At 30.4% G+C, this 13,672-nt stretch overlaps 1 protein-coding gene across 1 annotated transcript in view; it reads right to left on the reverse strand.

Annotated features, from left to right (window-relative positions):
• Positions 1 to 13,672, reverse strand: part of LOC111621186 (multidrug resistance-associated protein 4-like) — a 128,857-nt gene that overhangs the window by 23,773 nt on the left and 91,412 nt on the right. The window contains exons 15-18 of the mRNA XM_023363267.1: positions 9,554 to 9,729; positions 8,130 to 8,410; positions 6,128 to 6,207; positions 1,687 to 1,837 (exon numbers count right to left, since the gene is read on the reverse strand). Of these exons, the coding sequence (XP_023219035.1) occupies positions 1,687 to 1,837; positions 6,128 to 6,207; positions 8,130 to 8,410; positions 9,554 to 9,729 (688 nt within the window). The remainder of the gene's footprint in view (positions 1 to 1,686; positions 1,838 to 6,127; positions 6,208 to 8,129; positions 8,411 to 9,553; positions 9,730 to 13,672) is intronic.

Below are 13,672 nucleotides of genomic sequence, written 5' to 3' on the forward strand. Positions count from 1 at the left end.
ATTACAGTCGACCCCCCTATAATTACGGTCCCTATAATTACGATTCCTATAAAACTACGAAAAAATTGTGACCGGTATCCGTAAAAAACAGTAAAAATTCCCTATAATTACCTCAAACGTCATCGGGCAGCCAAACTACTTTCCCGCCGTCCGTAGCGCCACACTACAGAGAGATTTCTATCGTCTGGACAGTATTACATAAATTAGGTACTGTACATATAATTATATATTAATTATATATAAATTAGGTACTGTATATATAATTATATATTAACTTATTGTAACTTTGTTATAATTAAATATATAATTTCCGCCGTCTAGCGTGGCGCCACGCTACGGAGATTTTTACGCTAACTATCGTCTGTCAGTATGTAAATTAGGTACCGTAAGTCTAATACAGTACTGTAATTTTATACATTTCTTGTGAAAGAAACATTTCTTATTCAACGGCGATATAAATTATTTATATTAATAATGTCTCCAAAGTTCAGCGAAGTTTTCGCAGAAAAATAACATCAGAAATCGCTGCTGCGGTTTGCTAAACTGTTCTGCGACTAAAACAAGCTTGAGCAATTGCGATGTCGAATGGTGCACACTCAGTAAGTAATCTTACAAGTTTTTGTTTATAGCATAGTTTATATGAATTATTCCCAAAAAATTATCCGTGTTTTGGAAATGTTGAGTCGAATTAGTCTAGAATCGATTAATTTTATGGAAGAAACCTTTCAAACAGCTGTAGTCCGTAAACTTCACACGTGTCGGGCTGTGATTGGCAAGGACTCGTAAGAAATTGGATTCCTAAAGAATGGAACGTATCTACCGTCTTATAGGGGCGTCGACTGTACACAACTTTATCGCAAAAAAAAAAAATTGAGAAAAGTCAAGACGTTCATCACAAAATGATAACTTTACATTTCCGTGTGCATATTTTTATGTGTTTTTTAACGAATATTATTTTACAAATTAATAAAAAATTAAGATAAAATTAAAGTAAAATCTGTTTATTTTTTCTGCGTGGTTTTTTTTCTCTGTTTACTCTTTATTAAAGTGATCTGGTTTAACGCTGTTTCATTCAGTACTTTGTCATTTAAAAATGTATACCCGATGCAAAGCTGTTTGTTACTGTACTTATAACTTTCTCTGTAAATAAATTTACGTTGTTTATTTAAATCAAGGATAATCCACTTTTTTATGTCAAGGATAATCCAAGGATAATCCACTTTCTCGGAAAATCTGTAATGATAGATTTACCGTAACGTATATTTTGAAATCGACTTGAAGTAAGTGAAAAGAATACAAATGATCCTTTATTCAATTGTTCTGTAAAATTTTTCATATTTTAAAATCTGTTATTTAATCAAATTGGTTTTCTTTATGTAAGTGATAGACTGGCTGTTTTCAATTATGATAATAAAACACTTGATTTAATGGTGACCAAAAAAGTTCTGACATAAGTAAATCTGTCTTCATAATAACAGAACTAATACATTATTGTTTCAATCTAGTTTTAAGAAATTCTTTAACTTATGAATTTAAGTAATTGTTCATAGTGTTTTGCAATTTAACTTAGCATGATAAAATAGTGTTTTTACTGAGTCTCTTTATCTCTGTATACAGAATTTTGTCGTCATTATTTTACACGAGATTAAGTTAAATACAAAACACTTCTATATTCGAAATACTTACATTTTCCTTCCAGATGTTTTATGCTTTTCATCACTCGGCTGAAAATTGTCCAAAAAGCGTAAAATATTATTGAAAGGACTGCAATTAATACAAGTAGATATGGACAGACGATTGCTTGAACAACACACATGCCAACAAGAATTAAGTATCCCTATAATTAAAAAAATAGAAATTGCTAATAAATAGTTTGAGATCTTAAAACTTAAGTTTTATAAGTAAAGTATACAAAAAATTTTTACAAGTACTTAAAAGAGTCATCTTTTTGTTCAAAAATGTATACTGGTGTGTCACAAGTCTGGAACAATTGGTATTATGTAAAACTGTTGTTTTTAGAGGTGACATGTCAATTATAAAGCAAAAAACAATTTTAATTATTTTCGCGTTAAAGACCCACTGTCTCTGAAAAGTTGCGAAGTTTTTGGTTTACATTTATTTGGGGATGCAATATCAGTTTTTCGAGACATTTACTGTTTTTATTAACAATAAATAAAAAAAAAAGTTATCTGCATCCAGATCAATGTGTGCCGCTATTTGTAATGTCTAGATGCAATTCGTTAAAATCTTTAAAAAGGTCTTAATGTTTTTCGGGTTTCCGGAATAAAAATTATGATATAATTTAACTACTAAAATTTTATTTTCACATCTCTGATATGTATATATAACAAAGAAAAAATATGGCAGTCTGTCTTATAACGACTCTTAAGACGTTTAGATTTTTAGTTTAGGGAATATTAAAATGCCATTAAATGCAGAAAAATTCGGGACTTGTTTCTGTATGTATGGATGAGTGTGTATGACACTATTTTGTTCATTCTCTTTGAAGCTTAATAACTCCTTTGCTTTTTGTCAGAAATTTTTTAAATTTGCAAGTAGGTTGTGTATTGCAATAAGGTTGTGTCAGAAATTTGTGTATTGAAGGAATGATGCTGCTAATGGTTAAAGTTTGAGAGAGATGGCAGATAAAGAAAAATCGTGTTTCCTACGTCCAGTAGGCTCGCAATTTAGGGGAGATCGGGGCAACTTCGGCATGCGGGGCAAGTTTGTCAAGCGCTTTTTTTAAAAAACAAATTAAAAGGAGACTTTGGTTATAGGTTAGGCAGTTGAGTTTTATTGGTGGCTTGTTGAGTGTAGTGTTTTTATTGTTCTCCAACAAGCGTAGTTGAATTATCAAGCAAATTTTCATTTTCGTTCAATTCCATATAATATTTTTTTTCCATTTATATTGAATTGGCAGGTTTTGTTATAATTCCATGATAACGAAAGTTACTTTTCCTGTTAGAAGGATGTAACTTCAACTTATTCACGTGGCCAGATCGTGGCTTGGCATTCTGTTCTCAGGGTTGTACTTAATGTTTCGAAATCATGACTAGCGGGGTAAGATCGGCAACATAAAGCCACATTAGAAGCAAAGGATAAAAATCAAACAGATGATAAATGAAAACATGTTTGCATTTGTTATTCATGTATATATGTCTTTGAACTTGCATTTCGTTGTAATAATATTAAATGGGTGTTGGATTTGTATTTCTTTGTTTTAATAGTGAATTCCAACTTATACATTGTTAATAACATAATTTTATATACGTGCCTATCTTGCCCCATTACTGTTGCCCCTATACCAGGGGCAACTTTAATAAAAATAATTAAAATAATTACAACTTTACAAAAAGAGAGAAGTTGCCGATCTTGCCCCTATACCCGGGGCAACTTCGTCAATTTCTCTCTTCTTGTAAAGTTGTAATTATTTTAATTATTTTTATTTCCAAACTGATTTTAACCAGTTCTATAGTAAGGTAACATTCCAATAGACAATATGCAAAGCTTTTTTTTCAGTTTACAGCAGTATTTATTACACAAAATTTAAGTAAAGCTTAACATGCCGATCTTGCCCCTATCTCCCCTAATAAAGAGTTTACTCGTTATTAGCATTTACATCTTTATATAAATGTAATGCCTATTTACAAAATTAAAATTTTTGCTATTTTATAACTATAAAAAACAAAAAACTTTTAAACCGACATATTATAACAGAAGGCAAAAAATGCAAGTATAGATGTTGCAGGAAAAGTTAAGTACCGGTTATTGTATTTTTAGTAATCTCCATACAACCTCTGAAAAAATAAACCGACAGCAACATAAATCCTATGGTTCCAGATTTATGATAGGTTTTATATTATACTTCTTATATTAAAAACAGTATTTTAGTCAGTGTTTCATAAAAATTGTTTGAGTAAATACATGATAATAATTGCATTTACTTCAAAATATATTCCTAGATGTATTCCTAGATATATAATCATACAAATCTATTTAAAAAAATAAATTATTATCAAGAGTGCAACAAAGCATTTCTAACTACTAATAGAATGCATATTTTCTGTGTTTATAAAATCGCCAGTTAGCGTAGTGTTCAGGCAATGCGAAAATAAAGAAAGTTAATTTAAAATGCACTTGGTTATTTTTGTGTTTATTTTTATTATCAGCGGTACTGAGAAGTTTTACTGAACTGAGATTGCACTGTTCAATTTGTAATTAGAAAAAATGAGATCAAAACATTTTACGATAGTTCAATGTACAGGAACGTTCAGTTTTTAGTAATTTACCGAACTACTGTATCATAATTTAATAATTGTAATTTTTTTTGTCAAAAAATTTTAAATTACTGATTAAAAAACATTTGCCCACGTTACTTAGCATGTGTTTACGGTATTAGTATTTTCATTTTATGATGACAAGAAATATTTTAATTTCGAAAATTCCGAAGAGCAAATAACTTTTTTTTTTACTTTTTCTGCCCTACAGACAGTTCATAAACTATATATCTATGTCATTGCAAAAAGTTCCTGGGATTTGTTGATTTCTGCGAATTTGCTCTTTAGTTCTGCAGAAGATGTAGGTTGACACATCATAATCATTTCTTCCCCCGGCTGTCATTCAAATATTCAAGCAAAAGTGAAAAATTAAACTATTTTCATAATCTGCCATACGTATGTAAGAGAGATGGTTCAACTTACCAAAATTATACTATACGTTCTCTGGCTACATACGTAGTCTATGTAGCAACGATCAGGTGAGACACAGCTGCTCTGTAGATGTTCTGTGGTTCTACATACGGGACAACTGTCAATATCTCGGATTCAGTAGTACATGTGCAGTGATAGCTGCAGCAAACTTTTTATTTTAAAAATATAATCCAAGATAAAATGCGAACGATCATTCGAGTTTAGCATGCAAATAAAAAAGACTTTATCGAATGTCATCAAAATGAACGAAAAAATAGGTTTACAAAAACAGTCAAACTGTCTACAACAATGGAAGTTCATATACCTGAAACATTCGCAGAGTTTATAATGAAAGTAGCTTACAGTGCATGTTTCATTTGTTGTATTTGACGTTTCTGAAACAAAACAGCGTGTCTGAAATTCACAAACATACCTTTGTACGTAACCATCACTTTTCGTGTTCACTACTTTTTATAATTTTAGTTTACATAAATTTTAATATACAGAATTGAAGAGCAAACGGCTATCCACTTAATTTTCCATTGCGATATATACACGAACATAAGAATTAGTTTAATAAAAGCGAAAATTATGGAAGATTACATCTAGCCATGCATACCACAGAAACTTATCTATATACGTACAATATACCATCACTTATTATCATTCATTTCCTACAGCAAATCTCTTGTGGATACTTTCCCCAATGGCACACAACAAGTAAGTTTTTTTGCTTGAATTTATTGTTCCAGTTGTTGTTAATTGAGAAGCTAGTTCTTTTGTGTTGTGTCTCTTGTTTCTTTAGTGATCGGTTTCTGTTTTGTCTATTATACATTGTTTTTCATGTTGTCTATACTTATATACTTATATGCAACAATATTAAAAATATTTTTAAATTAATAAAAATTGGCGACTTTCCCATAGGTCATTTGTCACTTGTCTGGTTGTTCCTTCTTAGTATTCTTGTTTAGTATAAAGTTAAGTTTAAGTTAGTATAACTAGTTTTAAGTTAGAATTAAGAGAGCTATAATTTAATTAACTTAAATTTTACCGTATTCTTTTTTTCTCCATGTTGTTTCAATTAAATTATTTTGCTTCTTACAGAGCTTTCTAGATTAGTATCTGTATTATTTTAGTAATAGTTTGAAACCTTTACTTTGGCTTTAAACATTACTCTTTAGTCTTTGTAAGTTTTATGTAGCTGCACTACTTATTTACGATGTATGCTACAATTGAGCATTTTTAGACCCATAGGCTCGCAAACAAACGATAATTGTAGTAGGAATCACCTTATGTACACAGCTCAGAGAGTTTCTTTCTTTTTTCTATTTCCTCACCTTTTTCCCCTCTCTTCTCTTTCTTTCTTTTCTTACGCCGAATAAACACTTTGTATACTGTCGGTGTGTTTCGTTAACATAAAGTATTCAAAATTAACTTACCCTTATTAAATAATAAGTAAAGAAAGGAATCAAATCATCCATGGTACTAACATCTTTAGAAAATCGATTTAAGATTTTTCCTGAAAAACATAAAAATAAAAAATATTAATTAAATTAAATAATTATGGAAAAACAAATTTCGATATAATTATCATTTATAGCAGTGTTTTTCAACCTCTAACGAACCGTCGCCCCCTTCAACGTAGTATCGCCCCTACAATAAAACTGTTACGTAGTATCGCCCCCTTTACTACAAAATTCCGATGCCGAGGGACAAGGCTAACGGCAAATTCGTTCTGCATTGAATAGACTTGTAACTAGTATAATGTTATTTGTTTAATTATTGTACGATATAACGAATAAAATATCTAATTATATTTAATATAATGTTTTACTATATCGCCCAGTAAATTGTTTTCGCCCCCAAATTATAAATTGTTTTTCGCCCCCCAAAATATAAATTGTTACTAATCGCCCTGGATCATGGATAAACGCCCACATGGGGGCGATATCACCCGGCTGGAAAACACTGATTTATAGGAATATCCCACAGTTTATATCTACAAAAAACATTTTGTGGAATTCTTACAACTAAATGATTGTACATGGTACATTTTTATACACACAATAATTTAAGGAATGGAAAATATGGTTTTTATAGTATGAAACTAGTTGATTTTTCTAAATTAATAACTATATTTACTTTTAATTACCGGTAATTATTGTGCAATGTGAGGTGTTCGTTATCCGAACAGTTTGGATAACGAACACCTCATAGAACAAACATAAGAAGAACCGACGTTAAATAATGAATTTGATTGGTCTTCAGGCAACAACTCAAAACTTTTTGGAGCATGGGAAACAGCGACATCGGCGCTCAATTTGTTATATACTGCTCGGATAGTTTTTCTCCAAACTTTCAAACCTCCCTTGTAATTCCAGCCTTATATTTTTCTGACAGAAACAATTTTTTTATAGTATTCGCGAGACTGTAGGCGGGCGCTCGTTACATTTTGCTTTGGTATTAATTATCGAAAAATGAGAGTATAATGGCAAAGGTATAGAATGGGTAGATGTTTGATGTTGCTGGGCAGTATGGCTTGAACAAGTCTACTGCCCAGCAACTGTGAATGCGTCAGTTCAATCTTATCTGAGAATGATATTGTACAATCAAGAAAACTGGAGAAACTAAAGAAGTAACAAAAATAACACATGAAACATAAAGAACATTGAAGAACTCAAAATGGAACCTGAAACTGATCTGACGACAAAAGAATTTTAAGAACTCTTCAACGAAGAACACGAAGAAACTCGGCAAGATATGTTTTCTTCTGAAAAAGAGGATTAATGAATATATATGCTATTAAACATATTTTGAAAAAGTGGGAGGATGTCAGAATAACGGTCTGACAATGGCATTCAAACCAGGTTGAAATTAATATGCTTGCGGATCTCTACAATTATAATGCTATTAAAATAAAAATATTTTGTTATAGCGGTTAATTACTTCTGAAAATGATGAATAAGAGAGAAAAGCAATCGACATTAGACAAATTCTTTAGCTTCCACAAATGGAAAAAAATATGACTAATAAAAATTCAATATTGTGTATATATGTATTTTTATATTTACATATAACTAAACGAATGTATATATATTTTTTTCTTTTTTGGGGTCTCTGGAACGAATTAATCAAATTCCCATAAAAACGTATGGTAAATCGATAATCGGTTATCGAACAATTCAAGTAGCTAACAAAGTCTTGAAACGGATTATGTTCGTTAATCGATCACCCATTGTATTTAACTGTTCATATTACAGTACACTAATTTTATGATTGTACTGTAATATACTGTACAAAACTTATAACTAATATCTGTGATACAATAAACAAGAGTATAAACAGCATCCGTAGTTACGTAACGCTATCGAAAAATTTCTTTCGGTAGTTTATTAGAAACTCTGTAACTTAACAATAAATTAACTAAAACATTTTACGTACCAACGGGATTGTTATCCAAAAATGCTATCGGAGTTCGAATGATACAACGAAACATATTGTTGTGAAGCTTGAAAGAAGCAATTGTAAAAAATTTGTATAACAATAATCCGGAAGGTATCGACGTTAGAAATACAGCACAGATCAATCCTATATAAACATACATGTCGAAAAATTCATTATAGTAAAAATTGTTGTTTTTAAATTCGTTAAAAAAACTTCTATTAGATGTCATATTTTCGAGATTCTCTTCGTTCTGGCTATAGATTCTAATATCTTGCAGCCTGAAAATATAAAATAAAAATTGAACTTTTGAACTTTCTGGCATACTCAGTATGTGTTTGATAGCAAAATACGACTAAACGAATTCACACTGTTAAATAAAAATAATACAGTATATATAAATAATGTTGAAATCTACCGAATAATAATGTAGTCAGTAGACGAAATAGAACTGTATATATACATGATATGATTTAATGGAAAATCCAAGCAGAGTTCTATAATTTATTTTGAAATTTATAGCTGTGATGTCATCGTTATACGAATGACATTAATGTATATGAAAACCATTCTGGAATCATTGAGAAACATTGACCATACTTTGATATATTCCTATGTGCTAAAAAATCAGACGTTGAAATCAACTGCTACAAAGCTTGACACTGGGACAAGATATGTAAATCACATATCTTTTTGTAATATACGTAGTTTCACCTGCCTCAATGATGCAGTATAGTAAAAATGAAATTGTTTGTTTGTTAATTTAAGCTATGGCAACGCAACACTTGGGTGATCTGACTACGGGGAATGCCCTTCGGGAATCGTTTTAAGGGAAACTGGCTCTTATTTAGGCGTTATAGTCGTGGAGAAAACCCGTGGCCAGCCGGTCTGAGCGAGGCTCGAACCCACGACTAAACTCTTAGTGTTCAGGATACAAAGACAGCGTGGGATCGTGAAAATGAAATTATATTTGATGTTTAGTGCAAAAATGTTTTAAATATTTTTATCATTCGAAAATATTATTTCAGTAAAGTAGGCTACTGAAATAAATGTTTTTTCTGCTGACATTAAGTTTCAAGTTTAAATTTAAAAAATAAATTTATTTGTGTACAGTATATAAATTATTTTATAGTAACTCTTTAAAAAATATATATAAATAAATATCTTTAAAATAATTCATTCTATTGATTATATCTTATATTTGAAAATTTTATTATGACGTTTATTTTGAATGCCACATAATACTGTAAGTTGAAATATTCATAAAATTATATATTCATTGCAATTGTTTGGTCATTGATAACACAGTATCTGAAATTAGTGCTAAATGCAATATGGCTTACGTAATATAACATTGTTTTAATTAAACATTTTAATTAAAAATCTGTTCATGTCTTAAAGTATGCTAAGTTATAATATCATACCATTCGATTAGCCAGTAGTCGCTGGCACTCGTAACGGATAGCGATATAATTAGCGTGGATAAAATAACGATCTTGAAGAAAAGTCCAGCTCCGGCATTCACGTATGCTTTATAGACTGAAATTTTTGGTTTCTTAACTCTTTCATTGTCGCGTGGTATTTTGTTATTTTCAACTTCCTACAAAAAGTAATTAAAATGTATATACAATTATTCGTTGAATTTTTCTTAAATCTGAAGCAATATTATAATATTATTTTCGAACCATAAGAATCTAAGATATAACTTTTCCTAATACAGTAGAACCTCGAAAACTCGGCCTAATGTGGACCGAAGGGTGGCCGAGTTTGTGAAAATACCGGGCTATCGGGAATGGGGTTAAAAAAGGATAAGTATGCGTGTTTTCTCAGAAAATACTGTACTGTACTTGTATGTATTGTTTTGCTTGAGAATACAACAGAGAATAAACTGCCCAAATACCTAATACCCTTAAACAAAGGAAAAGTACGTACTTTATGAAGGCATAGAGCCTTTACTACATGTAAATGAAAATTAATGAATACACTGTGTACAGTAATTTACCTGATAAGACAGACCTCAGAAAAATACTTTATGACAGCTTTTATACTTTTATAAAGCTGTCTATAATGAAAATTAATTAACTAAGGATTTTTTTGTCCTGCCAGAGTGTGGCCGAGTTATACGGAGTGCCGAGTTTTCGAAGTTCTACTGTATAAGATGTAACTTCTTCATATAACTGCAAATCAGATGTGTTATTGTTAATTTTTATATAGAAACCAATAAAACTGTTAATTTTTGTTTGATTATTAGTTCTTAATATAGAAAAGCATCGAAAATCGCAAAAGAGAAAAATAAGAAATGTATCTCAACAAATATTATCATTAACGGTCGAAGAATGAAACACACAGTAATGTAAAGACGAAAATCGGTAAGGACTGAGAGGAATATTTCTTTGTCGTTGCTTTTTTAAATAAATTTTAGAGTATTCTAACTTTTACCTTGTTTTTAAAGTATAACATTTTAGCTTTTAAAATACACTAATTTTACCTTTTAATATTTAATCAATATTATTTTATTATATATCTATATCTATATCTATATATATATAAATGGACATGTATGTCCCTATATTTCACTTTTCCGCAGAAACTACACATCGCACGTGAATGGTGTTTGTATGTGGTGGTAGCCCCAAGTCTCCATTCGTGCATAGGGGTGGTTGCGTCTCGATAGCTATAAGGGTGCGGGAGATATGGGCCTGAAAGTGGTTGAAAGTGGCTTTCTATTTCGAATGTTTTGTTCGAATTTGTTCGAATTAAATTCGAACATAAAATTCGAATATTGGTTCGATTATAGAACGATCGTAAACGTTCCAGAAACGTTGAAAATAGTTCGTTTGACTGGACGTGAACAGGAGACGTTCAGAAATAGAATCGGGACCAGGTCTGTACTTAGTCTGAAAACGGGGGACCTAATTCTTGCATTCTGTGAAAACGGGTAAAATTGGCTATAATGTAATTATCTTAATCTTCACTATCGTTACTTTTTGCCCACAAATAAAAACCCAGCGAAGCGGATCCTTGCAGCTAGATTCTAGATTACTTAGAAAAACACTCTTTTATATATAAAAAACAAAAACTATACTACACACAAATGTACGAACAAATAAAAACCTAGCGAAGTGAATCCTTGCAGCTAGTATTAAATAAAATTTTTTGTACAATCACTTTAAAACTCCTAATTCCAAAATACAATTTTTTGAATTATTTTTTAATTTGAACTGAATTGCAAATCCTGGCGAACACAGAATATAACATAACGCAATATTAACTACTGAAAATTCTTAAAGCATAAAATTTATTATAACTTTACACAGAACTCAGCAGGTACACACTAACTTACGAAATTTCGCGAATGTTTTCAGCTCGTTTTCTGTTAAATTAATGTAGTTTTTATGCAGCTGAACAATTTCAGAAAGACTTTATCGTTGTTTCCGAACAAGCTGTATTTTCTTATAATGTAATCGAGATGCGTAATAATAATAATAAGCGCAGAACACGAACGGTTAGAAGTTGAAGGGTAATATTTGGTACAGTTTGTATATGTCACGAGAACGTGACATCTTGCATGGGAGAGGAAGAGGATTAAGGTATATCCTAAAGCATTCAGCTTCTACTATACTATTAATATTTTAAATGAGATTTTTTATTTTTAATTGCGTTTTAGTAGGGTACGCCATGAGAATGCACAAAAAAATGTTAAAAAATTTTATTTCCTCTTCATAGAGAGGAGAAAGGAAAGTGGTTTTAGTCAGTATATAGTGTAAATAAATAAATAAAATAAATATTTTCTACATATTGGCAGTTAATAAATATTTTAATCATTTTCATTTTTTTAGGGTAACAAAGAAACAAAAATTCCGGTAAATAAACGAATTTGAACGAATATGAATTTGTTCCAACTTCGAAATATAATGTTCGAAACAAGTTTTTTTGGAACATTATCGTTAAAATCATTTTATTTAAATAATGATTAAAATTTCTCATTAATTTCACTTTGATAATAGATACTAATATGCAAATAGATATCGAAATAAATTACGAAAAGTGTATTTGCTATTAAATAAGCGAGTAGTGCCACATTTTTTGATTACAGGGAGATGGAAACTTCCTGATTTCGAGCATAGCGTAGGTTGAATACGGTACTGCCTTGGATCATTTAACGATGGATTTTTGAAATCATTTTGTACTTTTTATGTATTTTATATTTTCAAATTAAAATATTTTCTGTTGCTTCAGTAAACAATAAATTTATAAATATACGTTTTGTTTGTTCTGTTACAAAATTTTGAGGGTGTTATTAAAAATTTATAGCCATTATAGAATATACCTGAAGTCCTCGGTCATAAATAGAAAAGATCACAATATTTATGCAGAAAATACAGTTTTTTATCATCATTAATATTTCATTTAATTCATAAAAAATCATGTAAACTAATATATTTTTAAGTTTATTATTGTATTGGTCATGATTTAAAATTGTGAGACCCCGTGCTATTATTTATAAAATTTAACATTGTGTTAAATTTATACTGTTAAACAAAGCTAAAATCCACGAAGTTAAAAATCAAGTTCATTACATTTTGCTTCTTGAAGACTCTTCGAATTGCTTCTTCATCCGTTGAGTTCGATTCACCTGTAGAAGTTCAACAAAAAACAATTCTAGGATTGAATAATAATCTCACTTTCTATCTGTTATCTTAAAATTTGAATATGTCCAAAGACAAGGGAAACAAGAATAATATAAACAGGAGGTATATAAAAATCGAAAGTTCCAGTTTGAGATCAAAATTGTCATAAAGATTCCATTGTTTCATCATCCCAAATTATGCCAGCATATCACTGTAACTGTACTTTTTCCAAGTGCTATTGTTTTATATATTTGCGAAGTTAGCTATCCACGAAAAGAACGAATCAACGAAGGAACTCCTTAGGATAGTTATTTTAGAAAATTTTATCGATACACAATCAATTTGTAAACTCCCTCATTCATAGATAGTGGCTTTTGTAGAAGTAATCGTTAATGATTTATATTGTAGTAGTTTCACATACTAAAAGGTAAACTCCGTGAGTAAATCTAGTTTAGATATAATTTCTTCTTCTTGTAGTGTAACTCAATAACCTCTTAAGTTTAAAAAAATTTTTTTGTCGTTTTGAATTATATTCGTATTAAATTATATCAATTTCTGCTTTCCTGTCTGAAATTTTTTGTTTGGTCGCAGACCGCATGTTTTCCACATATGATCGCTCCGGTTTTCGCGCTATAAGAAGAGCTCTTGTGTCCCAATTGAATATACAGTCGACGCCCCTATAAGATATAGATACGTTCCAATTTATTAGGAATCCGATTTCTTACAAGTCGTTCTAATCACAGCCCGACACGTGTCAAGTTTACGGACTACGGCTGATTGAAAGGTTTTCTTCCATAAAATTAATCGATTCTACACTAATCCGACTCAACATTTCCAAAATACGTATATTTTTTCGTAGTTTTATAGGAATCGTAATTATAGGGACCGTAATTATAGGGGGGTCGACTGTAT

The sequence above is a fragment of the Centruroides sculpturatus genome, unplaced genomic scaffold (assembly GCF_000671375.1).
Source record: "Centruroides sculpturatus isolate CEXI.00-Female unplaced genomic scaffold, Cexi_2.0 scaffold132, whole genome shotgun sequence".
NCBI classification, from domain to species: domain Eukaryota; kingdom Metazoa; phylum Arthropoda; class Arachnida; order Scorpiones; family Buthidae; genus Centruroides; species Centruroides sculpturatus.